Source organism: Penicillium nucicola (assembly GCF_028828085.1).
Source record: "Penicillium nucicola strain IBT 29836 chromosome Unknown utg000002l, whole genome shotgun sequence".
Lineage (NCBI taxonomy): Eukaryota > Fungi > Ascomycota > Eurotiomycetes > Eurotiales > Aspergillaceae > Penicillium > Penicillium nucicola.
This window is the reverse complement of record NW_026643126.1, coordinates 4,131,153-4,157,573: the sequence shown is the minus strand read 5'-3', so window position 1 is coordinate 4,157,573 and position 26,421 is coordinate 4,131,153. Positions and strand designations below refer to the sequence as shown.

Sequence of the window (26,421 nt, the reverse complement as noted above, 5' to 3'; positions counted from 1 at the left end):
TACTATATGAGTATCCAGATTTTAGTGAGTTCAGTTGATTCCGTATTGATATCGCCAATAAATTCATTGTATGCTATTCAGCATGGGGTATTTCAGTTTCGTCAAGACATGTCCATCAAGGCCTGCAATCTCTGATCAAAGCCAGGTAGCGAGTAATCGTGAGTTTCAGGGATATCGCTGCTTTGCTTCTGCTGTGCAATCCTACCTCCCACCCTTGCAACCAGCATCCGCATTTTCTCTAATTCTTGAACAAGCTCACCATCCTTGGTGATAAGGTTGGGCTGAATATCCTTTAGAGGATCTTTGAACGGCTCAAGGAGGCGTTGAAGATTCTGCAATTGATCGAGGCGTCGTTGGCGTTGCTGACGCTGACTATCCAGGCTAGCCAGGCGCTCACGGAGCTGCTGGTATCTGTACAACTGGTGTCAGGCGGGCGGATGTACAATCGGGGCTAATCCGACTGCATTGAGAACTCACCTGGTATTCTGCTCTTCAGTTGGACCCTGGCCTTCCAGCTCAACAGGTAGCCCTGTGATATTCCTGGGTTATGTTGGTCAGAACCTCGATATGCTTTACGTGGAGCCGGCTTGGTCTCACATTTGCCTTGACAAATCTGTGGTCTTTTCAATGCCTTGGGCAAATAACCTTTGACTACGAGCATCCTGACTGACCGAGGTCCAGTATAGGCTTGCAATCTGTTGGGCAACGTGATGTATGGCTTGTGATGAATAAACAATGCGGTTGTGCTGCTTCGCGGCGGCATTGACTGTGGTGTGGTTAGCCTTACGAACATCACAGTGTCATGAAACCCCGAGCTAAAGCTCTACGGAAGACTGCAATTAGTGCCCTGACCTTTGTGTAGGACATCTTCAATGACCTTGTCGTTCAGATCTCCCTCTTCGGTCTCGGTAGCATAATTTCGCCAGTCTTCGGGTAAACCGAGACTTTCGGAGAAGATGCGTACTTGATTCCAGATAAAGGCAGATTTCAGCTCAAATATGGTCCGAGCAGACTCCATCTTGACATGGTAAAAGAAACACTGGAATCTCGCGCGATCCTCAGAAAGCGCGCCTTATCGATAAGAGCCCATCACGTGATGTCCCCGCAAAGGGATCAAGAATTGCATCTGAACCCGGTTCATATTATGTTGAGATCTCCTTGTGAATATCTGGATAAAAAGGTCTACTTCATTGATGCCCTCTCCAGTGATCCAACAGCGCCTGTCAAGGTGGGGAGCATATCCTCGGTCTAAAGCGCAGTGATCGTCAGTACCTCGGCAACTTGACCGACTCCAGACTCCAGATTGATTAAGTAGTCCAGATCCCTTCTGAACGAATTTATTCTAGGACATTCAGCTTTTCGAGTCAAGCTCAATCAAGAATACCTCGAATTTCCTTCTAACACCGCTTATCATTCTGTCGTAATTTCAATATGACAGAGACAAACCGACCGGTGGGCTTACTGTTCGACATTGGAGGTGTGTGTGTAAGTCAACAACCAAGTACAAACATTTGAATCACAGGCACTGATTAAATTATAGGTTGTATCGCCATTCCAAGCAATCCTAGACTACGAGATTGCCCAGAATATCCCTCCAGGATGGGTCAATTTCAGCATTTCACGAACAAAGCCGAACGGTAGCTGGCATAAGCTGGAACGGGGCGATATCAAGTTGGATACAGATTTCTTCTTGGGCTTTAATGCAGACCTACGAAACCCAGCTCTATGGGAACAATTCCACCAACAACTACAGAGAAAGCAAGGGACCAGCTCCACCACCATCCCTCCCTTGCCCACGGTGGATGCCGAATGGCTCTTCTGGGAGATGATGCGGGTCTCACGTACTCCAGACCGATACATGTATCCGGCTCTGAAAAAGCTCCGAGAGTCTGGTCAGTTCTTGATGGGCGCTCTTTCCAACACTGTCATATTCCCCGAGGGACACGAATACAACAAAGATGTCTCCGGAGTCAAGTCGCAATTCGACTTTTTCATTTCTTCAGCACATTCCGGCCTTCGCAAGCCTGATCCGAAGATCTATCAAGTGGCGTTACAGGAGATGGATACTCTAGCTAAGAAGCGGGGACTGCCCGGGACCAACCCCAATGATGTTGTCTTTTTCGACGATATTGGGGAGAACCTGAAGGGAGCAAAGATGGCTGGTATGCGTACGGTCAAGGTCACCCTTGGCAAATCTCAAGACGCAGTCAAGGAACTGGAAAAGCTCACTGGTCTCCAATTGCTGGAGGATCAGGCACGGCTGTGATGTATATGGGATTTTGTATGTTAGAAAACTCCCAAATAAAGTATCAGAATAGAAAGAAACTTCAAGTCACCCATCTGAATAGTTCTGATTTATATTTACAAATTTTCTGAATTTGTGGTGAATTAATTAGTTCCGTGGGGTTTCCCCGTACCAAAAAAAAATCGATGTTCTCGTCGCCGACCCCAAAACCGACGGGAGATGCAGCCACGCGCTAAGCGAAAACCCGCACAAATTGGGCCTGCAAAATTTTGGATCTTCTTTCTTGACCATCCCTCGACACCTTCGACACCGTCAAAATGGTGAGTTGAATATGGCAAATGCCTTGATCTTTATTTCGTCTCCTTTTGGAGCCGGGTCCCTGCAAGCTGCTTCGGCGTGATCTCTGAAGCGTTAATTGCTGACTCGTGATGTCTTCTACAGCCTTTCACCAAGAACGTCAAGAACGATGCCTACTTCAGGTGAGTTATTTCCACATTTTCTGATCTATTACAACATACTAATATTTTTTCCAGTCGCTTCCAGACTAAGTACCGCCGTCGCCGTGAGGGTAAGACCGACTACTATGCTCGCAAGCGCCTGATCACCCAGGCCAAGAACAAGTACAATGCGCCCAAGTACCGCATGGTTGTTCGCTTCACCAACCGTGACATCGTTACCCAGATCGTCTACTCTGAGATCTCCGGTGACAAGGTCCTCGCCGCTGCCTACGCCCACGAGCTCCCCCTCTACGGCATTGACCAGGGTCTGACCAACTGGGCTGCCGCCTACGCCACCGGTCTTCTCCTTGCCCGCCGTGTCCTGAAGAAGCTCGGCCTTGACGAGCAGTTCAAGGGTGTCGAGGAGGCTGACGGTGAGCACACCCTCACCGAGGCCGTCGAGACTGAGGACGGTGAGCGCCGCCCCTTCAAGGCCTTCCTTGATGTCGGTCTCGTCCGCACCTCCACCGGTAACCGTGTCTTCGCCGCCATGAAGGGTGCCTCCGACGGTGGTATCCTCATCCCCCACTCCGACCGCCGTTTCCCCGGTTACGACATTGAGGACGAGTCCCTCGATGCCGAGACCCTCAAGAACTACATCGTCGGTGGCCACGTTACCGAGTACATGGAGAACCTTGCCGATGAGGATGAGGAGCGCTACAAGTCCCAGTTCGCCAAGTACATCGAGAACGAGATCGATGCTGGTGACCTCGAGGAGATCTACACTGATGCCCACAAGGCCATCCGTGAGGACCCCTTCAAGGCTGACGAGAACGCCGGCCCCAAGAAGTCCAAGGCTGAGTGGAAGGCCGAGTCCAAGAAGTACAAGGTCCAGAAGCTCACCCACGCCGAGCGCAAGGCCCGTGTCGAGCAGAAGATCAAGGACCTCTCCCAGTAAGAGGGTCGCTTCTTATCTTTCTCAAAAGTTCCAAAATTCAAGAGGGAATTGGCTACTGCCGGCGTTTTTTTCGATGTGATGTAGTTTGACGGATCATGGACATACCACTGTGTTTTTTTTACGAAAGGTTTTCTGGGAGCAATTAGTTCGGTGTTCATTCTCAAGGCAATTTCTTTACTCAGTTCTAACTGCTCCCGTCAATGTCCAACAGTCTTGTTCCCTCACGTGCTTTCCCTGCATCTGCTTGTAGATGGGACCCGTAGTCGTAAACCCTCCCGTATTTGCTTCATTCAACAAAGGACACGCCCTTGATAAATACCAGTTCGTCTCAATCGACTGACTCGAAATACTCGACAATGCCCGAAGTAAACGTATCATGAACCAGACTGCCCCACCCACGATCCATGCACCGCCAGCTTCGAGTACGTGATGACCACAGTCCAGCAGAAGATCAAGAATACATAGCGTCTCAATATTATACCCGCCTCACATCATCTAGAAGGGGACCACTTATGAACAAAAGCAATTAATACAATAGTACCCATGTTCATTATTAATGTTCCGGGAGACGCTAAAAGAAAGAGGAATGGATGATCCATCGTCCTCTCCGCCTATAATCCCAACAACCAACCAACCCAATGAAGAGATATCAGCAACACACGCACGCAAGCTGGCACAAAGCCTACGCAGACAACCACGATTGCCCATGGTGTCTTGAGAACCCTTCTCTACGCGACAATGTCGGCCCCCCAAGCCGACCGCAGTCTAAGCTGCGCACTCGGGTGCCAACTCGCAATGGACACAGCAGGATGGAGACTGCCTCGCCTAGTCTCTCTGTTCATGCCCAGCAGCAGCCTATGAAATACGAACAAGAACATCAAAATGAAGAAGAGCACTATGAACATCAATCGCTCCCTGAGGGCCAAGTCGCCGATTCTCAGGTGGAAAGTCACACCCCCACCGCTGACTTTGCTGATGATGATGCCGCGCATTTTGAGAATGACGTCGCTTCCCACGACGTGGAAGACGCTAGTCATGTCAATGAACAGGAGGGGCAGAGTTTGAATGAGGTCGTGGACGATAGTGTTCTTGGTGCAGACCGCCAGTTCTCTCCGGAGGTATCCGATGATCGGACGACTTCTGAACAATGAATGCTTGTTCCATCGTGAGTGTCAATCCGTGTATCGGATGGTCTTCAAACTGCACTGTTCTCTTGTTTGCTAACATGTTTGTCACGTAGCCCGACGAAGTACTTCCGATGAAGTCATGCTACCAGCGGTTGCGAGAATAACACCATGTTCTTTCAATAGGTTGAAGCTGATGAAATTTGGTGATGTTGAATATATTGGATATTAGCTATATACATTGTAAATGATTAAAACTTCTCATGATTCCAAGACCCTTTGTACTGAATATTGGAGTCGTTCAGGCGAAGTGATAATGTTCCATGTTGACATCGTCACCGAGATACCGAGTCACCTCTGCTGCTTCTTGAATCTTGCTTTCCTGATGTTCAAATTCTGGAGATGCTCGTAAGATTTCTCCTTGTAACTGCGAAGTCGATTGGGCCTGGCCGTATCCCGTACTTTGCTGGCTGAACCAAGATGGCGCGTAAACTGTTTGGCAAGGCTACTATTGACATGGATCACATTTGAGAATACAAAAACAGCATTAGGGGAAATGAGTGACGTGTCAAGCAGTTTCTGCCAACCGCTACTCTCGAATATGCTTGGAAAGATATTCGCAGATTTCACTAAATCTCTTCCATATCCATCCAGCTTACAACACAGTATACATACTCGAATGTGCTTTGAAGATGTGGCCAGGGAACAAGCTGAGGATATATCTGACAACTGGCTAACTCAATTTCTCGAACATGATATTTTGAGACCGATCGGAAATTTCATGCTTGACCACAACGGAGGTAGTGGGAATGAGTTTGCTATACTCAAAAAAGGTTCTTATAACATCTCGTTGCGATTGAAAGACGAAAATGTAGCCACCGTTATCCGCTTTTCGCAGCCCGGTGCTGTCCTTTTTCCCGAGGAGAAAGTTGTGAATGAGGCCGCTGTGATGCGATTTCTTACGGAAAAGACATCAATACCTATTCCTTCTATTCAGCACTCAGGAACAAAGAAGGAGAGTCCCCTCAAACTGAGCCCATTCTTTATGATGGATTATATCGAACATGACACGCAATTGTACGACGCTCTCAATACTCCGGGATGCCCAATAGAGGAACGCGGAGTGTTAGACCCAGATATCGACGAAGACAGGCTTGAAATGCTATATAGGCAGATGTCAGGTATTCTGCCTCAGCTTTTCGTGCCCTCTTTGCCGCGGATATGATGTCTCAGCCAGATCGATGGCTGTACCTGGGAAGTTACACGCCGGCCTTTGTCTATGAACATGAATGAACTTGTCGGACAGAGAGGCTTGCCACGGTCGAAACTTCCAAATCTACATTCTACATTCACCACAACTTCATCATATCTCGAAGCTCTTGCAGACCTTAATATTGCGCATCTGGTTCATCAACAAACGAGATTCTGTGGAATCCGCAGACGACTGTCGACGGAAATTTGTGGCACGACAGCTGTTTCGTAAGCTCGCTAAAGAAAAGCGACTCACTAATCTCTCGCTCGAGAAAGGACTTTTCAAAATTTGGTGTGATGATCTGCGACCGGCTAACGTGCTCCTTCATGAGAATTTGCAAATTGCCGGCGTGATAGAGTGGGAGTTCACATACGCAGCGCCCGCTGAATTTTCTCATGCGCCGCCGTGGTGGTTGCTTATCGAGAAGCCTGAGTACTGGTCAGAAGGCCTCGAGGACGGGACAAGAGTGTTTGATGATCGCCTGAAAACATTCTTTCGGGCGATGAAGGATCACGAAGATACAGCGATCTAGCAAGGTCGGCTGAAAGAGGACCAGAGACTCTCTGGGCACATGTATCAGAGCTGGGAGAGCGAGGACTTTTGGATTATATATGCAGTGTTGCATAGCTTTAGCTTTGATGTAATCTACTGGGAGAAAACCGATCCACGTTTTTACGGGCCTACTGAGAACCCCGACAGAGCATGGAAGAAGACACTCGACCTACTGGCCGAGAAAGAAAAAAATGAGATGGAACAACTGGTGGAAAGGAAGCTGAAGGAGATGGATACCAGGATTCTAGCGTGGAACCCGGATGAGTATACTGTGGCTTTTCGCCAGCAATTGAAGAGACAGAGAGAAGAAGCAGATGAAGAGGAAGTAAGAGCAGATGAAGCACATAATTACCAAAAGAAGGAGATGAACGACGCGGAGAAAAAGAGTCGCGAAATCGAAGTCTGGGGATTGTCAGGGCCACATACATTAAGCGATCAGCTGGCCGCCGCCCGTTTGTCTAGCTAGTTTCAATCATAGTCAAGACGAAATCTAAACCAGAGACTGAAGAAGAAAAACAACTAATTCTCTTGACATAATATAGTTGCTGTGTTTGTGGCTACTATTCAGGATTTACTATAACGATAGCTTATATACTTCATCTACCCCGGGACCCGTGGACAATAAATACACTTGATTAATGATATAGCTTATCCTCTTGGGCCCGACCGGTCAGCTTCGGATAGAGACGCTTGAACCTTGCCCTGTGTAGATCGAGTGGACGTAAAGACATGCCTTTTTCATCTGGCATGGAATACGGAGCTGGAGCATAGTATGTGCGGATCAAAAGATCGGCTATGCAACAAGCATATGGCCAAAACACAAAGCAAAAAAGCAGAGAAGAGCACTAAAAAACCTCCTTCGCCCTTTAATGACTTATTTTATGTCATAAACATGGAAGGTACGCGGTCGATTAGGCATCCAGATAGTTCCAAGTTCACAAGGGTAGTTTGCGCAGCAAATGTTTCGGCCTCGTCATTGTCCTTTGGCCCCTGGAAAGGGCTCTTGGCGACAAACGCAAAAAAGGATCCGGGAATTTTGCTACGCAATGATTTCGGCCGATGTATTGAGGCAACCCCAGAACGTAGCATGTTCCATTGCTGCTATTGGCTTGTTGACTTTATATGGGTCCGCATCGGCCGACAGGACTTCTTGGCGCTGTCTTGGTTGTTCAATAGCTTGCATTTTGGAAGTTGTAAATGTATCTATGCTTGCTGATCATGCTAAACAGGCCTTTGAAATTTGGGAGCCTTGAATAAGTTATAGGACGGAGGGAACACTCCCAGGTTATCGTCCGTCAACCTCGAAGAAAAACAGACCACAACCTAGCGCCATCATGTACCTCCTATGGTGTTTGAGCATCATTTTCTTTGCACATCAATCTTTTGCGCATGTTGCAGCTGTGAAAAATTCTCTGCAAGGCATATTATCGACCGACTTATCCTTCCAAACCGGAGAACGACCAGGCCAATCTACTTCCACTCAAACGCCTTTGTTAACGAAATGCTCCCTTGACTTGTTTGATCTCAAGAGAACCGACTATAATACCATATTTGATGGTGGTTATGGCTCTGATTTGACCAACATCATCCTCACTCTTTGTTCCGACGAGGGTAAACAAATACCTTGGAAGAGGAATGCTCGATTTGAGCCCTTATATCTGGATCAGGTGGCCGAACAGTGTTGCTCAGATACTATCAATGGAGTGGAACGAGATTCATTCATGGCGATGGAACTGGATACGGAGTCTCTAGGATTTCTATCATTTTGGAAAATCTTTTTCCTTTCGGCTTCCACTTTTTGTATATTGTTCATAGCGAAGATGGCTTATAGGCAGAAGGGGGTGCAAAAAGCATAGTTAAAAACTACAGGATATACGGCCTCTTACAATAAAAAGACCAAGAGTTTCTGTTTATCTAACTGCTGTTCACCGTTCAACGAAGACTTTAGCATTCAATAAGCGACCAACAAATCAAATCCAGAGGCTGTCCTCTTTAGGTAGTGGTTTAAAGCCGATCAGATAGTATAAACTTTCTCGGCTCAATTACGGCTTAATTTCGGAAAAGCTCCCTTGCATATGTCTTTTCTACTTCTTCGTTGCCTGTAGAAGAATTCCCGAGTTGGCTTGGCGTCACTTACGGCACAATATTCATCAAGTAATTCTAGGATGGCCAATTAGAATGACCAATTAGGGTCTTAGTATATTTAACCAGCCTGGTTCTACCTAAATTCCATAAAAGTTAAGCTAGATTCCCTTGCAATAGAGAAACCAGCATGAATTGATGGCCGCAATGCCCAGGTGGACATGGAAGCTATGAGGATGACTAACACCCTCGCCGCATTCCGCCAAGTTGCGTGCATCACCTCTCAACTCTCTTTTAACCTCACACTTGACTTATGACAGGCATTGAATATGCATCTCTCTGCTGCCAGTCGTAAGCGGCCTGTAACGGCTTGTACAGAATGCCGCCGTAGGAAGCAAAAGGTGCGGACAACTTTGATATCTATCGGGGTTCGTTGCTGGTTGCTAATTCACCAATAGTGCGACCGCTTGAGGCCATGCAACATCTGTACCGGACGAGATGTTCCAGAGAAATGTACATATGAACACTCCGACAGGTAAGAACTCGATACAGTCCATCACGATCGTACCGCAGCTTTCGTATCATGCCATGGCGTTTACGTTCAACTAACACTTTCGACTGAAGATTCGATGAAGCATCGATCATCAGAGCGGAACTTCCATCGCCGCAAAGTTCATTATTGACAGCGGACAACGGTCGAAATTCAACCCCATCCATGGAACAACCCCTTCAAAATCAAATTGGATATGCTCGACCTGGCGGGGAAAATTCCTTGTCAGAGCTATATGAAGTCCGTTCCAGATTCCTTTGCCAGCCGCTATTCACTACTGACAAATATGGAACAGCTGATGGGAGAGAGTCTGGAGCAAAAGTCTCAAAATTCCACACACGTACTGCCCCTGCATCCACCAACACTGCGACTCTTTTTAGATCTCTGTGCCAAGTTGCCACCTGAAGCAGTCACAAGAGAGCTCATTGAGGTTTACTTTTCAGACGCAAACTGGTATTTTGCTCTGCTGGAAAAGTATTACTTTGAAAAGCTTTACACTTCCTGGCGGACTTTCAGCACTCAGCTCATGGAAAACGGACAATCTAGCGGATTGCCTCCGGATCTTCTCCATTTCCCGGCATTGATATTCCAGGTTCTTGCAGTTGCTTTGCAATTTGCCCCATTAGACTTACCCTGCCTCCGGTATTTAGGAGTTGACAGCTTCGCTGCGCGTGATAGCGTATCTGGTGACTTTTCGGAGAGGGGTGTGGCGATTCGTCGCATGATGGAAACAAATGGTCCTACATTAACTACTGTACAAACTGACTTGATGAGGGCACTTTGGCTTAAGAATTCTAGCCGAGGTAGAGACGCATGGCACGTACTAGGTGCTGCAATCAGGTGAGACTCGTCGATTACCAATCAAGATTTCTCTAACGCGATTTTCATCAGAACGGCTCAAGATTTGGGACTTCACAAACAGTCTAAGATCTTTCAAAAACCATCATCTCCCTTGGAAGATACTCTCAGCCAACTATGGTACGACGAGTACAAACGTAGACTATGGATAAAATTATATTCCTGGGACAGGTTAGACTCCGATCTATGCTGCTACTTGTTTGTGCAAACAGTGCTAATGAGTGCAGTCATATGGCCTTTGGTTTGGGCTGGCCTCGAACTATCAATAGCAGTGACTGTACAATTGTGCCACCGCTGGACCGCGATATACCGGCAGATCCATCAACAACAGTACCAATGGCTCTATTTCCAAATGAACCACCGTCATCTTTCACGCCTCATCTCTTTCAGTACAGCGTCTGTCAACAGATCCATGAAGCCATGTCACAAGGTGCCCATAAAAAACACCCTGAAGACTACACTATGGTTGAGACTCTCCATCACCGTATCCTCGCGTTGCTGAGTGCATTGCCGCCAGTCCACAGACCGATGAATCCGGACAGATCTTGGGATTTAACCCACGTGCATATTCCCAAACAGCGCCAGCAAATAGCCACAGCCGCCCATTCATTTTTGATGGCCCTCCACAGACCGCATTCGAGGACAAGCGCGGTAAGTCGCAAAGCTGCCATTGAAGCCGCATTGTGCACATTGGATGCGCAAGAGATCCTCTGTGATCTCATGGCCACACGGTATTACAGTATCTACGCCCTCTCCGTCTACACGGTCGAAGCCGCTATCTTCCTCTCTGTCACTATTCTCGAATACCCACCTTCGGACTCTGTTCTATCACATCGAATTCAGCGTGCACTAGAGAAGGCCATAAGTCGCCTCGAACGGGCCCAAGACAGGGTTTCTTTAGCAAAGTCAGGGCTGTACATCTTGAAGCTTTGCTACTCAAGAATGCAACCCATGCCACAGTTTCAGAACACCCTGCCCAGGAATTTTGCTCCACAGCCTTCGCAACTCTTGGATCGTGTATCTTCTGGAGAGCCACACATCGCTCAAGCGCCAAGTCAGTATTCGTTTCCGGAATCTGGCATCATACCAGAGGTCGGGACTGGTGGACTTGACAGTGGAATTATGTTTGACAGTGCAATCATGTTTGAGGATATCACGGGCTCGAATTTTGACATTGAATCCTGGGTAAACCAGATGAACGAAATGAATGGTCTTGTTTGATCGTTCAGCCTGAACCTTATCAGAAACCTATGGCCAGTTTCTTTAGAGATCGTTAGAAGGGGTGGTAATCAGCGCTTTGTCTGCGAAAGAAACCTGGAGATGTTTGGCTACAGATAGTGTTACGATTTAGACAACTTCCTCAAATGAGATGCAAAGACTTGTCTGCTTTCCGGGGTTTCCATCCACCCTGAGGCATAACCCTGGGACTAGTTGGAGATAATTAAGCTGCTGACTAACACAGAGGATTATATCAGCCTGAATTTCGGCCGAAGACCCACTCAAGACCCTCGTTTGTGGGTCGATCTTTATCGGCCTACACTGCAGCCATGCCATGTCCCTTGCTAATCATCCACTCCTTTATGATGGCAAATAACTTACTGCCACTTATGGCTCGGCATAATATCTCCTATTTCCGATCCTGCTGTTAAGAAAGCTTTTCTCCTAACTCCGCTGACTCCTGCAGATACAAAGGTGGCTATTCCGCACTCGAGACTGAACTAATTCCCAACTCATCCGTTCTCTGGTTTCCTCTCACCTTTCGTTTACTGAACCATCAAACATGAAGTACGTCCAACTTGGCAGCAGTGGCCTTCGAATCGCTCCGATCGGTGTTGGATGTATGAGTTATGGCGACCCAGAGGGCCGCTATCCGTGGTGCATCGCAGAAGTAGATGCGCTGCCAGTCCTCAACCATTGCTATGAATCTGGGCTCAATTTCTTTGATACAGCAAATATGTACTCCAACGGCGTTTCTGAACAGATCCTAGGCAAGGCTATCAAGAAATACAACTGGCGCCGCGAGAATATCGTCATCGCAACTAAGGTATGGGCGCCCGTCGGCCATGGTCACGAGCAGCCGATAGCTATGACAGATGAGCAAAGAGACAACTCTGGCTACGTCAACCAGTACGGTTTGAGCCGCAAACACATCTTCGAGAGTCTCGATGCCAGTTTGAAGAGACTCGACTTGCCCTATATCGACCTGCTCCAGATCCATCGTTTCGATCCATCCACTCCCGTCAAGGAAACCATGGAGGCACTCCACGATGTTGTTAAATCTGGCAAAGTGCGCTACATCGGTGCTTCCTCGATGTGGGCCCATCAGCTCCTTGAGTACCAGTACACCGCTCGTCTCCATGGCTGGACCGAGTTCATCTCTATGCAGAACCTTCACAACGCCATATACCGTGAAGAGGAGCGCGAAATGTACCCTGCCTGTGCTAAGTTTGGTATGGGTGGGATTCCCTGGAGTCCCATTGCGATGGGCTTCTTGGCTCGTCCCTGGCGTGATTTCTCGACCACTTCCCGTGGGGACACTCAAGGGCAGGGTTTCCGTGGCCAGCCCACAACTGAAGTAGACAAGAAGATCAATGAGCAGATCGAAAAGATTGCCAAGGAAAGGGGTGTATCCATGGCCACTGTGGCAATCGCTTGGTCATTGTCTAAATCTTTCATTACAGCTCCAATTTTGGGATTGAGCAAGAAGGAGAGAGTTGACGAAGCAGTCCATGCCATCTCACTTGAGCTTACATCCGAGGAACTGAAGAGTATTGATGACCTGTACGAGCCAAGGGAGATCATCGGACATGCATGAAGACGTTTTATTTAACTTAGTTGACCCAATAGAATTGGTGTTCCATCAATAGTGATATGTATACATAGTTTGCTATCAACGTCAACTGGTCTACATGTAGATAGGTCAGCGTTATGACATGCTCAGTTGGATTTGTGAGCTTTCAAGCATCTACAATATTATCATAACAAGATTTTCTTTCGAAATTCGGGTATAGAGGTGAGGATAAGATAATGATAAAAAGGAAGAGATCTGAAAATAAACTGAGAGTAAGAAGATTGTCAGATTTAATTTACGATTCTTTAGGATTCTTTATAATCTTAGTTTAGAAGACACGACTGATAGTGATCAAAGGACTGGGTGATCTCCTAAAGCGGTTAGCGCGATTATTTGTATGCATCGTCATGGCCGTCTTCCGCCGCGACAGTTTCTCTCAATTGACCAGGTGCAAGTGCAATTGAGATCACCATGCGTTTATTTTTCATCCGTCATGGTGAAACTGTGGATAATGTCGCTAAGCTCTGGTAAAGTAACGCGCCACTCCATCTTCTAGCATATGCTGACTTTTTCGGGAAAGCGCCGGTACTACGGACTCAACCCTCACCAACCATGGCATGCTTCAAATTGAAGCGCTAGGTCGGCACTTTGCCACTGGTCAAATCCAAGTCAACACAATATTTGCGTCAGACTTGAGTCGCGCCCGAATCACAGCAGAAGCTATTTGTCGCCATCAGACGCCTTTACCAAACCAATCACGCGTATCACCTATTTTGACTGATAGTCTGCGAGAAAGACATTACGGGAAAATGGAAGGCAAATCATGGATTCCATCGAGCGCTATCGCGGACAGCGGCATCGAGACCGATATGTCCATGATACAAAGAGCGAACAACTTCCTCAATGAACATCTCCTCCCATTGATCCTCGCTGATCCAGAAAATGTCGGCAATGTGGTAATCGTTGCTCACGGTATTCTTCTGCGAAGACTGTGGAATCGTATTATAGAGCTCGTCCATCAAGCTGATGTACACATTGCCCCCGGAAAGCAAATCGACTCCATGACTGCCGCACGGCCTGGATGGTCAAATACTGGCGTTGCAACAATCAACCTACAACAAAGCCAGGAAGCGAAATCACGGAAGCCGCACACAGCAGTCTTGCATGGTTGGTCTATAATCATCCTAGATATCGACAACAAAGACCATCTCGTCAACCTCACGCGGACTCGCGGTGGCATTGGCAGCGCCGCCCACGACCGAAAACAGAAAACCATGGATCGATTTTTTAAAAGGAAGTAGTCTTCTTGAAAAGTTGAACCTGGGAATATGTACAGCTTCGAAAATAATCACCAAAGTAGAGGCTTTTACTCCGTGTAAAATACCTCGTCCAATACCTTCCACCACCCAGGGCCATCTGCACTGCCCACTGCGCCGGGGATAGGACTGTCCTACAACCATTGCTCATGTTAGCGTCGCCATCGTGTTTTCCTTACCATTATTGTTGCTGAACCATACCTGCATTCCATCGGTCATAGCCCACCATTCCCTGATCTTTGGGTTGGCCCGCATGAGCTCCATATCCCCCTCAAAGTCGGTACCGACGTATTTGAATGTTGCAAATAGGGTGCGATCATTGTCAAAGAAGATCGAGTCTATCAATCCCAATAACATCCCATTAGCCTAGAGTCAATTCCTCGTCCCAGATATGAATCGTACAGTCTCTGATATTGCAGTCCTTAATTTGTTGAAGGACCTCGGGCCAAACATTAGCGTGGCATTCCTTATATGCTGCCACAGCGGAGGGCTTCAAGTGAACGATTTGAGCGATCCGACGAACTGGTGCCATTGTTGGAATAGTGTGCAGATTTGAAACAGATATACGGAGAGCGAGTATAAATCTTCCTGAACAATGGTCATTTAATTCATCCCACCTCGCGCCCCGCGTTCTCGCCGCAGCGTTAACCCGCACTCGGGGTGCACTAACCCGATTTTAGTGGAGTCGGATCTTACGCTTACATGATTGGCGAGAATTCCTAGGTTGGTAGATCGAAAAGACAAGAGTTGTACGTCAATGAACTTGGAAGGTAAATACTTACAGTGGTCCTAGAGGTTCAATGATCAGTTTTACCAATTCGGAGAATTATAGCTCTTGCACTAACCTATGTCGTGAATTCACGAGAGTGCAAACCAGTAGACTCTATGATCTAGCGGCTCGTCAGCTAACTTCATTGTCCCTAGATGAGACTTTTTCGTCGGCTTTTTGTTTAGGGAAGATTCTTGTTTACAATGGCCGCGACGGGTATGAGAATGATGAATGAGTGCGATGATCCAGGCCTTGAGCCGGCTTCTAATGCGATTGTCAGGCATTTTTAATAGAATGAACCAAACTCTTGGTTGGCAGCTTTATTAAAGTAGTTAACCTTGACCAATGTGAATTAATGTCGACCTTAGATCTCTATGATGTCAACACTTTGATTGGTCTATTCTGCTGTCTGTTTTGTTGGGGATTGAATTTCCACCTCTATGACGTTAACACTTTCATATTGTCAATTTCAATTTCCTCAATTTCTATGCTATTTTAGGCATACTTCCCTTATCTTAGTATATGGACAGTCGGATATTTGAGTACTTTTGAGAGGCACATATGCTCTTCGAGGCTATTGTTGGGGGCAGTATTAGGGCTTTTTTTATCAAATCAATAAACCAACCAACGCTATCAGACGAAGAAACCATGTGCATTTCAAGCTTTAGCATTCCAGAAAATTTCCTTCCTCGGTAACGAGAAATTCTGGTCCTTTTTTTGATCGATCTCGCTGCCAATAAATCTGGTGTCAATATCCCCACGAACCTATGCACCATACCATTCGACAGCTTGATTGAATAAAGCCACTGCTCTGCTGGGTCTGGCGAGCTTATCAAGTCACTCTTGAATCTCTGAGTTTGACGAATCGGGCTTAATTTCCGACTGATGTCTTCTTCAAAGTCAGAGGGCCAGGCAAGCCAGCGTTCAATTTTCAATCATGAAGCTGTTAATACCCCAAGCTCGGAGGATATCAACGATCACGACCAAAGGCCAGTCAAAATGACATCCAACAGAAGCTCACGGGGTGTGTCACCAACAGATCTGCAACATGGAGGATCAAGGTCAAATTCGAGTTTCGGAAATAGACACACGACAGAAGTGAACAGCCACCTAGACACTTGTTCATCACATGATAAAAGTTTGATAGACGTCAAAAAAACGCCTTATAGTGGACAGATCACATCCGATGAAAATATATCAAGCCCAAGCTGTTTGAGCCAACAGTCAAAACTACCTCATCAACCAGAACACGAAAATCAAGAATCTGCCCCAGTGAATCACTCGCGAAACACCTTCAGACGCTCGATATCTGAAAAGGCAAAGGCCATCTCTACCCGCATATTTCATTCAACTTCAGGCAACGATGGCGAGAGTTCTATTGCACAGGATGACATGAAGGATCCCAGCAACTGCCACAGAACCTTCAGCGCCGACTCGAGAACACTTCGGCTAGTACATGAGCTGATGAATGAGCGGACTGATCAGCGCTCCAGCTATAGTCTGCAGTCAAGCCCGGCACAGGAATCTATGCGCCCCCAAAGCGATGGAGGAGTTCTAGCACAATTGCTCAGACTCTACAGTCGAATGGATCCGACGACACAAGATACTCGACCACCCAACGAGCTACCTTCAAGAGTGGAAGTACCAGGTAGTCAACTTGAACGCACTGAACCTTGCCAGGCAAATTACCAAGAAAACGGAAGAATGAGCGAGAAGCAGTTGAATCCGTCAATGAATACTACAGTTGGCGAAAGGTCCAATTTGGGTACAAGCAGTCCGGTGCCTTGCAACGAGATGCCTCATGGTGCTTTCAAGTGGCCCAAGTGGACAAATACCCGCGGAGGCCGCCCCGTGCGGTTGGAGGATGAGATTCATGTAGCGATTCACATTGCGAATATTATCTCCCGTCAACGATATATCATTGAGCTGTGCAAGGCGCTGATGAAGTTCGGTGCTCCAATGCATCGGCTGGAGGAACACATGCAAATGACAGCAACAGTTCTGGAGGTGGAAAGCCAATATTTATATGTGCCCGGATGCATGATCATGTCCTTTGATGATCCAACGACGCGAACAACGGAGGTGAAACTGGTACGAGTGGAACAAGGGATCAATCTAGGTCTTCTTGCTGACACCCACGATGTGTATAAGAATGTGGTCCACGACGTCATCGGAGTCGAAGAGGCCACCAGCGAGCTGGAGAAGATTCTGGGTTCTAATCCTCGCTTTAACAAATGGATCATCGTGTTGATGTACGGACTGGCTTCAGCTATGGTTGGTCCCTTCGCATTCAACGCCCGACCAATTGACATGCCGATCATTTTCTTGAATGGCACCTTTCTTGGAGTTTTACACCACATAATCGCGCCACGTTCCGTGCTATACACCAATGTATTTGAGGTGACTGCCTCGGTCTTCACCTCTTTCATTGCACGTGGCATTGGAAGTATTGAAGGGGATGCACCTGATGGTAACCGGGAGTACCTCTTCTGCTTCTCTGCAATCGCTCAATCATCCATTGCGCTCATTCTTCCTGGATACACCGTGCTCAGCAGTAGTTTGGAGCTACAGTCTCATCAGCTTGTAGCTGGATCCATTCGCATGGTCTATGCTATCATCTACTCCCTTTTCCTCGGATACGGTGTTACTGTGGGTACTACAATCTACGGCCTAATCGACCCTGGGGCGACATCTGGCCTGACATGCCCGAACACTGGAGACTGGACCAACGAATATGCGCCACGATTCCCGTTTGTGGCAGCGTTTGTGTTATGTTTATTAGTGATCAGTCAGGGCCGATGGAACCAAGCACCAATCATGTTGTTCATCGCGGAAGCTGGCTACGTTGTCACGTACTTTGTCACGCAGCGCATTGGCTCCAGCACTCAGGTGGCTAATACTGTCGGTGCCTTTACCATTGGCGTCATGGGCAACCTCTACAGTCGCCTGTGGCATGGCCATGCTGCAACATCGATTCTACCGGGGATATTTGTCTTAGTCCCGTCCGGCTTGGCGGCCTCGGGGCCTCTTCTGAGTGGCATCAAATCAGCGGACGAGACCAGAAATAACTTATCCGCCGCCATCAATCATAGTGCCTATACCGAGTATGCGGTGGAGTCGTCCCAAGTCTATACAGCAGACTTGGGATTTGGAATGGTTGAGGTATCGATTGGAATCACTGTGGGATTGTTCCTCGCGGCTCTGTTGATCTATCCGTTTGGAAAGAGACGAAGTGGATTGTTTAGCTTCTAGTTCTCGTGTTTAGTACATAGCGTTTTATTGGATAGGAGGATTGTCACTAGGTAAATAGAGATAGAGAGTGAAATGGTCATTGATAATTAGATCTGGCTGCAAGACATGAATAAAAGAAGTTCGACGTCAATTCGTAATTGTAGTATATGCACTAGTGAGTCTCATTAAGACATCTGACTTTTAGGAACGGGACGAATCCAAGAGACCGCCAAGTTTGCCCCTAATGATACGACACCGATGATCCACAACGATCTTCCATAGTCAGTACCGTTATATCTGAAGATAATAGCAAAGATAATTCCTCCAAGGTTGCCAAAGCCACCAACAATTCCAGAAACAATGCCTATTAGTAAAAAAGTCAGTATGAGATATAAGTCAAAAGAGAGAGAGACAGGGAAAATTTACCATTAGCAAAGGGATGAACATGAGGTACAACGGCAAAGTTGGCACCATTGCACGCCTCAAGGAAGAAAGCCAGCCCAGCGATCAGACCGAACATGGCGGACTCGGTTGTCGGATTGGACAATCCAATCGCAAGCTGGAATGCGCCCATGGCAAGTCCCAAAAATGTCAGGAGAAGTTTCTTCGACCAGACATTATTAGTAGCCCGGTAGAGTAAATCACCACACAGACCACCGATTGGACGAAAGACTACATTCAGCAGACCGAACATAGCAGCCCATTGACCAGTTTGAGTCTGGCCCATATGTGGGAAGTTCTTCTCATAGTAAGATCCCAGAATGGAGTTGATGGCGAGCTCAGATCCAAATGAGCAGGCATAAGGAATAGCAACAGCCATGGTGGAAAGACTGAGAGCGACGTTGAGGGCTTCCTTGCGAGATGGGGCGACGACAGCTTCCTGTCTGAAGATGTTGTCCATCTGTCCGACGGCAGGATTATCCATGACCTGGGGCGTCTGGACGCCCTTCTTCTCAACATCGATTGTGGCTGAGTTGTAAGGGGTTGTTATTCCGCTGGAGAATGTGCCGGTGTTGAGGTCGACGATGTTTCCATCCATGGGCGTGGCAGTGCCACTTGACTCCTTTGCCCAGAGGTGTCGCTCAGACCATTTTCCAGTAGGGGTGTCTTCGCATAGGAGAAGCATACCGATGGCAATGGCAGCGATGATGATGAATGGAACTATGTAGGCGACGCGCCATGCCTTGTGGGAAGAGAGACCGCGGTCTCGCATGAGGGAATCATAAATGGCTGGCATCACAAAGCTGGAAAAATGTCAGAATGAATAGCTTTCTGTGGCTGGTGATGAGAGGGACGTACTATGTGATGCCTCCACCTGCATTACCCCATCCTCCGGCCAGAGAATTTGCTGTACCGACAATCTTCTTATCAAAGAAGCCTGTACACCAGACCTGGCATGGGACAAATGTTCCTCCTAGTATTCCAACGAAGAATCGAAGAGCGATCAAGCCCTTCGCGTTGGTGACAAGGCCGGCCATGGCCGTAGGAATCGATCCACAGAGGAGAAGTCCAACAAAGACCAGTCGTGGACCAAAGCGGTCACAGAGTGGTCCTGCCACAAGTCGAACGAGCAGCCTTCATTCTGTCAGTTGGGCGTATTTGAGGTTCATAAAGACTGCGCGACTTACGTAGCGAGGAGTGCAATGATATTGGAGTTGGCGACTTCCGCCTGTGTCATATGCAGGTCTTTCTTGATAGTCACAGTCAACTGACCCGACAAGTTAGAATCAGTCCTCACAGATACATTTCTTTTGACGACAGTTGACTTACCAGTGGCGGGAATGCATACCACGACAGGAATGCGACCATGAAGCCAACCCAGGAGAAGAAGAAAACCCGTCCATATTTGTCAAAGGGGTTCAGTATAGGGATCGACTTGGCTTTTCGGGTGCTTTGATTGACTTCAGGTGCGGTGAAAAGGGTCTTCACGAAGCTCATTGCCATATTAAAGAGTTGATGTTTAGTATCGGAGATGGTGGTTTAGGAATGGGGACTCGAGCTCAGGGGCCGATATGTGGCTTATAGGTTGTTGACTATTGATTGAGGAAACAACAAAACTGGAGCGCTGTGATTATGGATAGAAACCCATCTGAAGGCCAGTAGATACGAGGAACTATATAGACGTCAAAGAAGCTCAGGTCGCTCAAGCAAGACTCTCGAATGACATGCACGAACAATAATTACCGCCATTATCAGTCACGTACCAGATCAGCAGCATATCTTAGCTAGGCGCTGTCTGTAAAGAATGGTAAGTAAAAGGCAGCGACCATCCTGGTCCCGAAAACATCCCGGGTCGCTGATTGGACAAGAGAATGTGAATCCGGGCTGTGACGATGCAGTGATCCAATGAACAATTCACGGTAGATGGACCGATTGCCCCAGACTTCCTCAAACTCCCGCGGCAGCCTGTGCTGTAATTATGATAGAGATAAGGTATGCACCCGAATGGGGGCTACAGTATACAGTAGTCGTCGGGACACGTTCCAAGTCCCGAGCCAAGAACAGAGGCAAAAGACCGATAAAACCAGGGTATTGTAACTCCGCGGAGCAGAATCACATATAGCATTGGTAATGCCAAATTCATCCACTCCGGGGGAACACTCCACTCTGTCAGGAACCTGGCAGTTGATAAACGCGTGCGCTCTCATTGGACCCCTGGATTGGCTGCGATAGCCAAAGTCAACCCGGTGGGTCTGAAGATGGGCAGCTGGTCTCCGCGGAGGCTGCAGATGTAGTCGTTTCCCATCAGCTAAGTTATCTAAGTAGCCAGCATAGTGTCATCGATCGCTATTCTGCCCACGGGTTTACACGCCGTACCACTATGGAGGAATACTGGATCCTTTTTCAGAAGACATTTCTGAGTAAGCTACCATTGATGAATGGCGGAAGAGAAGGTGATCAAGTCTCGTAAATTATCATGTACTGGAGGCCAGAGTGGTCCAGCTCGTGAAAAGTAGGGCCTGGCGTATAGATGACTGCAGGGCATTTAGACGGTGCAAAAAGTCCCTATGACCTTTTTGGCCTAGTGGATAAACCCTGGGGACCCTGGAACCCTAACTGCGCCCGATGATTAAGCAAGCCTGGAGCAGTGCCCTAATTAAGCTTCTAATATTACGTTCCTCCCCATTCGGCAAAAGACTCGTAATTCGCGTGGAGTGCCAGGAGTCGGGGATAATTAACTTATGTTTGGTTGATGATTATCCGATCTAATGAAATGCTGAAAGCTTGATGCAATGCTAGAGGTAAACTTGGATATAAAGTACAGTACTTAAGAGGGGTTAGGATATTACTAATTTATTAGCGGCATCAAGTTTCTTGTGAAGGGGACGTTTAACCATTCGAGCAAAAAGCAACCCTGCTGAAGGTGTTAGGTTTATATCTCAACGAAATTGTGGCTGGTGGTGGCTTTCTGCTTTACTTCTTACAGCTCTGTAGTACATATTCTTCTAATATTCCATTTTTCTTTTCATAAAAACATGATGTATGACAGCGTATGGTGCCCCAATATGCATTTTACAACTCATTGGTCAATGTGGTAAGACTGACGAATCGCCTCGCCAAATCGCTGGATAGCAGTGTTCATAGCCTCCTCGGTTGCACTTGCGTATGTTGCACGGAAGAACATACCTTGTGCAGGTGTGTTTGGCTCAGCACGGAACCAAGTGCCACGAGCACAGAGGACGTTGTTCTTGATGGCTTGGTCGAAGATTCCTCCTTCGATGTCTTCGATTGATAGGCCGGGATATTCCGGATGCTGCAGCGGATCTAATTTCAACCAAATCTATGGAGACATGTCAGTATTTTGTTAAATATTGAGCCTGGCCATCAAGCCACGTATAGGCGGGGTATTGCCAGTGTGAAGATCACTTACAAACATGCCTGTAGTGGGCGGGCTCCAACTGACGACAGATTTCGGCAGGTACTTTTCGCAAGCATCAAGAAGCATGTCTCTCTTCTTCGTATAGCTGTTCTTCAACGAAATCAGCCACTTCAGATAGCCTTCATGGCCCCAGGTCTCGTCGAGCAACTTCCAAAGCATGATTTGTGAAACTCCACTGGGTCCCTGGTTGGCAACCTCGGCATGCCGAAGGAAACGCTCAATAATTTGCGCACTTGCGGTGACCCATCCCAATCTCGAGCCGGGCACCAGAACCTTTGAGAAGGAATCCATGCGCAACACTCTGCCGTCAATATCGAGACTCAAGTATGATGGAACAAGACCGGCAACGAAAGATTCAACATCCTCGGAAATTTCAGGACCATCCTCCTTCTTCTCATGGTATGGAGGCATCTGAAGGAAGTAGTATGGCTCATCTTCAATAATAAAGATGTCATGCTTTTGGCATACGGCATAGATTTCGCGACGTCGCTGGAGGCTCTGGGTTGCGCCAGTAGGGTTCTGTCCCGAGGGAATAGTGTATAGAACATGCGGTTTACGGCTTCCACGTGCCTCCTGATCCCACGAACTGAGAATATCATCCATACTACCAGGAAGGAGTCCCTCATCGTCCATTTTAACACCAATGGGCTTGATCCCTTGAGGGAGGATTGTCTCCAGCGCGGTGGAAAAGCTATATTCTTCAACAAGAAGAGAGTCGCCCCTCTCACGATCGCAAAGCATACGAAGAGTCTGTTCAAGAGCACCCGTGCTTCCGACTGTCGGGGCGACCTTCCAATCTGTGTAAGGAGGGTTGTAAACCAGCTCCGTGTGCTCTGTAATGAAGCGCATCATCTGGGGAGAGCCCGTCGCTTGACCATAGTTGAGGGCAATGGAAAGATCGTATTCGGAAAGTCCAGCTTTCACATCATGCTTTCCAATGCTGATGGTTTGAGTAGTGGGACAATCCGTCGCAGATGAATCCTTGCTTGGGAAGTCCTGTGGCATCGGGACACGAAAACTCCAGTCATAGAATGGGAAGCACTCGCTAGATGGGAGACCACCTCCGAGTGATACCATACCAGGGTTTCCCGCCAAACCAGCGGCTTGCTTTAAAATGCATAGTGGTCGGGACAAGCTCTCTTTGCTGAGATGAGCTAGATGTTTGGTTAGTACACAAATACAAAGAATTTGCAAATTTGCAGCTCGAAGTTCTTACAGTCCCAGCATTTGGCGTATGGCTTGCCCGATGTCTTTTGCGTGTCAGAAAACAGTACTTTATAAATTTGAGTCATTCCTCTTACCGGTGCCTTGAAATTCTCACTGTTGCATGCAGCAGCTACACCAGCAACAAGTTTTCCGGCCTCTGCTCTTCTCTGCTGGATGTTGTTCAAAAACTCCCGCTTTTCCATGGCGGCTGCGCCGTTAGAGTGGGTCGCAAACGAAGGCATTGTGGCTTGAATAGAATGAATCGACCCAGGAAGATGATACAGATTGGGGCCAAATTGTTCCTGGCTTAGATTTTATAAGGTCAATCGCTACCCCGAGTGATATTTTAAAGGAAACAATCCCATGTGGGAATTAAAAATTCGAGACCCAGAGAGCATCAAAGCCGACAAGTGGACTCGAATCCGAGCTTCAAACCCGAGCTATGTGTCAAACCCACCCAATCGCCACATGTTAGATGACAGTCAAGAGGACGGCAAGGGCTGAAAGTTTGCCTCTGCGTAGTATCCTTTGCAATAATTTTACAATGGCAAGAAATAGACGTTCTCATGTTGAGATATAGAGGGGGTCCTAAATTCAAAGTGGCTGTCCAAGTTTTCCTCATGCAGACTGTTTATGTGTTTATATGAACAATCAATGTAAAGAAAGAAGACTTTCTCACAACTATAATTGCTTGTTCTGGGGTACATATCATCAAACCAGATAGGCCTTGTGAAAACTCAGTTGAAGGTTTAACGTGGAAAGAGCCTCCAGGGCTCGCTCGGCACGGGATCTGTGCTGACTCATTCTATTCAGTTCCGACTTCATTCCCGACGAGTTCCGCTCAACACTCGCGCGTCCGGGCGAGGTTGGCTTATATCGGTATGCGCTCAAGCCTTTCGTGTGAATCTTGCAGGTGAACTCCACTTTGCTACCTTCTTAACTCTGGAAGCTCATCGATGTTAGGGGGTCGAAAAAGAAATGCGTCCACTCTGGGACGGCGCCCTGTCAGAGATGTCAGAACTCAGAAATTGAGGGTTGTATACTCAGCAGACCAGTAACCAAAACACCCCAAAATCCGAGATACAGGTCACAGTCTACAAACCATCCGTATGAACGACCGCTTCCTCGGGATGTGCTCGAGTCACCTGGGCCAAGACCTACTACGGAAGAAGTAGGCTCTACAGACCAATCTAATACATCAATACCTGGTCCACATGCAAGCAGGTTGACAGTCGACAGGCATCTGACCAATTTGTCAGGAGATATCATATTAAAGTCCTTGAATGGATTCACAGGCAAATATCCAGAACTTGCAATTCTTAACCATGCGGCTTTCGTCAAAGAATACCGGTTGTCACCAATTCCGCCTGAGAGCAAGATTCTACTTGCAGCCATCTTGGCATCGTCTAGGTCTCAATTCTCTCTACTCAATCCGCCGTGGGTTGATTCATTGCTAGCAAGAGAACACTATGCCCATTATGCGCACGAGATGCTATCGGAGTGGTCATTCAAAGCACCAAAACTTCAAGTTGCACAGGCTCTTTTGATCATGAGTCTTTATGAATGGGGCTCTCGGGAGTTTCATCGAGCTTGGATCTACTGCGGTACCACTCATCCATATGCACGAAGTAAATAAGGATCTGACCCCGCGCAGGAATTGCAATCCGAATCATGCAAGCTCTAAACAGTCTAAGAGTTGCCCCTTATCCTCTTGATCCGACACCTCCAGGCCAACGAGATGCCATCTCAGTTGCAATTGAGAACAGAACAGTCTGGGCCTGCTTTATCATCGATCGAATGGTTAGTTCTGGAACCTACAACCCGCCGATGCTACCCATGTCAGAAATGGACAAGCTTAAGATCAATCGCCCACTGAGTGCTGTTGAGTTTGCATTTGGGCCATCAGATCTTTCTTCTCAAAATACGGGCCTTGATCCTAGTTTTGCGACTGCAAGACATGGGCAAACTGCGCCCTTGGACATCACACAATCTTTTGAAGTTCTTGTGGCTGGTTTCGATATCTGGGCCCATGTAATGACATTTATCTTCAACGATGGTCGACGCGCACCGGGAATGTGTGCACCACAAAACTGCCCGTGGGCACTGGAATCACCATGGTCCAAAACGAGACGTCACCTTGAAGAATGGAGAGCCAGTCAACATCATAGACTCCATTATCCGAATAACAGCGTCGTGGCTCATACGACTTTAGGATGGGGCGAATCCTTCACTTATATCAATTTGCTATATTACACTTCGTACGAGCACTATCCTACCTAACGCCTGAATATGACATCTAATAATCTTCTGCAGTACCATCATGCTCCATCGTGAGTACTTTCCGTTCTTGCCTACTCGAACATCGATTCCCAGAGGACCAGTTGATCAGCCGACCCTCGAGGCGGAAGCACCTGAAGGCTGGTGGGATAAAAGTGCTTCTGCCCTTTTTGGTGCGGCAGAAGAGATTGCCAAAATTTTGCACGATGCCTCTGATTGTGGATCAGAAATGCTTATTCCATTTGTCGGATTTTGTGCTTTTTCTGCGGCATATATGAATCTTTATGTCTCCCTATATCCACAGATGAATTTTGGCCGCAGTCCGAATGCAGATACCCATCTAAAGTACTGTCTGGCCTACCTTGAAAAATTCAGACATGTGTGGAAGCTCGGTGAAAGTTGGGTCCGTGCCAACTTATCTTATTTGCAATGTTCGAGACTGACAATTCTTCCCACAGATTGCAACCATCAATCATGCAACCATTTTGTATCAACGAGCGGCGTCGGACAGATCACGATACCAAGGAAAGACACGGACAGACTTCAATGTCTTGCATCAATCTTTACATGAATTTCGTGTGCCTGATAGATCCGATCAGCATCTCCAGGAAATTGAGGGCGCAGAGACACCTTCTCTTCCGTCCATTCCTGATTCTATTCTGGAATCCGACGTTCGATCTGATATGCTAGATCTGGACATGCCCCTCAGCAATTTACTGAGTGAGGTCAGTACATATGCTCACGAGCAAGGCATGTGGTCACACTGGTGGCCTCCATTGGATGAGGTGAACCTTGCACCTCATGACATACAGCCATGAAATACCTGACCTTGCGACCCAAACTGGTCTACTTTACGCTGTTCTGGAGCAATGTCCTGAGAAAAAAACGCTCAA

General features: G+C 47.4%; 14 protein-coding genes across 14 annotated transcripts; 10 read left to right on the top strand and 4 right to left on the bottom strand.

The window, feature by feature from the left end:
- Window positions 1–101: 101 nt before the first annotated feature.
- On the bottom strand, window positions 102–1,018 carry N7511_003347 (kinetochore subunit FTA4 family protein; the record flags this gene model as incomplete). The annotated part of the gene is made up of 4 exons (XM_057125772.1): window positions 102–411; window positions 478–540; window positions 598–766; window positions 853–1,018. The coding sequence occupies 4 exons, from the start codon at window positions 1,016–1,018 to the stop codon at window positions 102–104; spliced, it is 708 nt and encodes a 235-aa protein (XP_056987931.1).
- A 413-nt stretch (window positions 1,019–1,431) lies between these two features.
- Window positions 1,432–2,266, top strand: N7511_003346 (HAD family hydrolase; the record flags this gene model as incomplete). The annotated part of the gene is made up of 2 exons (XM_057125771.1): window positions 1,432–1,485; window positions 1,541–2,266. The coding sequence occupies 2 exons, from the start codon at window positions 1,432–1,434 to the stop codon at window positions 2,264–2,266; spliced, it is 780 nt and encodes a 259-aa protein (XP_056987930.1).
- A 296-nt stretch (window positions 2,267–2,562) lies between these two features.
- On the top strand, window positions 2,563–3,640 carry N7511_003345 (60S ribosomal protein uL18; the record flags this gene model as incomplete). Its single annotated transcript, XM_057125770.1, has 3 exons — window positions 2,563–2,565; window positions 2,687–2,724; window positions 2,779–3,640. 3 exons carry the CDS (start codon window positions 2,563–2,565, stop codon window positions 3,638–3,640), a joined length of 903 nt encoding a protein of 300 aa, XP_056987929.1.
- A 638-nt stretch (window positions 3,641–4,278) lies between these two features.
- N7511_003344 (uncharacterized protein) lies at window positions 4,279–4,791 on the top strand (the record flags this gene model as incomplete). Its single annotated transcript, XM_057125769.1, has 1 exon — window positions 4,279–4,791. One exon carries the CDS (start codon window positions 4,279–4,281, stop codon window positions 4,789–4,791), a length of 513 nt encoding a protein of 170 aa, XP_056987928.1.
- Window positions 4,792–5,443: 652 nt separating this feature from the next.
- N7511_003343 (kinase-like domain-containing protein) lies at window positions 5,444–6,548 on the top strand (the record flags this gene model as incomplete). Its single annotated transcript, XM_057125768.1, has 2 exons — window positions 5,444–5,841; window positions 6,071–6,548. The coding sequence occupies 2 exons, from the start codon at window positions 5,444–5,446 to the stop codon at window positions 6,546–6,548; spliced, it is 876 nt and encodes a 291-aa protein (XP_056987927.1).
- Window positions 6,549–6,587: 39 nt separating this feature from the next.
- N7511_003342 (uncharacterized protein) lies at window positions 6,588–7,034 on the top strand (the record flags this gene model as incomplete). Its single annotated transcript, XM_057125767.1, has 1 exon — window positions 6,588–7,034. One exon carries the CDS (start codon window positions 6,588–6,590, stop codon window positions 7,032–7,034), a length of 447 nt encoding a protein of 148 aa, XP_056987926.1.
- Window positions 7,035–10,394: 3,360 nt separating this feature from the next.
- Window positions 10,395–11,279, top strand: N7511_003341 (fungal specific transcription factor domain-containing protein; the record flags this gene model as incomplete). Its single annotated transcript, XM_057125766.1, has 1 exon — window positions 10,395–11,279. One exon carries the CDS (start codon window positions 10,395–10,397, stop codon window positions 11,277–11,279), a length of 885 nt encoding a protein of 294 aa, XP_056987925.1.
- Window positions 11,280–11,838: 559 nt separating this feature from the next.
- Window positions 11,839–12,873, top strand: N7511_003340 (aldo/keto reductase; the record flags this gene model as incomplete). The annotated part of the gene is made up of 1 exon (XM_057125765.1): window positions 11,839–12,873. One exon carries the CDS (start codon window positions 11,839–11,841, stop codon window positions 12,871–12,873), a length of 1,035 nt encoding a protein of 344 aa, XP_056987924.1.
- A 447-nt stretch (window positions 12,874–13,320) lies between these two features.
- On the top strand, window positions 13,321–14,150 carry N7511_003339 (histidine phosphatase family protein; the record flags this gene model as incomplete). The annotated part of the gene is made up of 2 exons (XM_057125764.1): window positions 13,321–13,376; window positions 13,430–14,150. The coding sequence occupies 2 exons, from the start codon at window positions 13,321–13,323 to the stop codon at window positions 14,148–14,150; spliced, it is 777 nt and encodes a 258-aa protein (XP_056987923.1).
- Window positions 14,151–14,215: 65 nt separating this feature from the next.
- Window positions 14,216–14,697, bottom strand: N7511_003338 (L-rhamnose mutarotase; the record flags this gene model as incomplete). The annotated part of the gene is made up of 3 exons (XM_057125763.1): window positions 14,216–14,299; window positions 14,367–14,503; window positions 14,568–14,697. 3 exons carry the CDS (start codon window positions 14,695–14,697, stop codon window positions 14,216–14,218), a joined length of 351 nt encoding a protein of 116 aa, XP_056987922.1.
- Window positions 14,698–16,518: 1,821 nt separating this feature from the next.
- On the top strand, window positions 16,519–18,186 carry N7511_003337 (threonine/serine exporter family protein; the record flags this gene model as incomplete). The annotated part of the gene is made up of 1 exon (XM_057125762.1): window positions 16,519–18,186. One exon carries the CDS (start codon window positions 16,519–16,521, stop codon window positions 18,184–18,186), a length of 1,668 nt encoding a protein of 555 aa, XP_056987921.1.
- A 164-nt stretch (window positions 18,187–18,350) lies between these two features.
- Window positions 18,351–20,109, bottom strand: N7511_003336 (MFS transporter; the record flags this gene model as incomplete). The annotated part of the gene is made up of 5 exons (XM_057125761.1): window positions 18,351–18,529; window positions 18,592–19,409; window positions 19,465–19,740; window positions 19,794–19,873; window positions 19,936–20,109. 5 exons carry the CDS (start codon window positions 20,107–20,109, stop codon window positions 18,351–18,353), a joined length of 1,527 nt encoding a protein of 508 aa, XP_056987920.1.
- A 1,576-nt stretch (window positions 20,110–21,685) lies between these two features.
- N7511_003335 (aminotransferase-like domain-containing protein) lies at window positions 21,686–23,493 on the bottom strand (the record flags this gene model as incomplete). Its single annotated transcript, XM_057125760.1, has 3 exons — window positions 21,686–21,946; window positions 22,037–23,199; window positions 23,262–23,493. The coding sequence occupies 3 exons, from the start codon at window positions 23,491–23,493 to the stop codon at window positions 21,686–21,688; spliced, it is 1,656 nt and encodes a 551-aa protein (XP_056987919.1).
- A 572-nt stretch (window positions 23,494–24,065) lies between these two features.
- Window positions 24,066–26,346, top strand: N7511_003334 (fungal specific transcription factor domain-containing protein; the record flags this gene model as incomplete). The annotated part of the gene is made up of 5 exons (XM_057125759.1): window positions 24,066–24,130; window positions 24,215–24,855; window positions 24,906–25,509; window positions 25,565–25,931; window positions 25,987–26,346. Coding segments are annotated over 5 exons (2,037 nt in total), but the record flags the coding sequence as incomplete, so codon positions are not given.
- Between the last annotated feature and the right edge of the window lie 75 nt (window positions 26,347–26,421).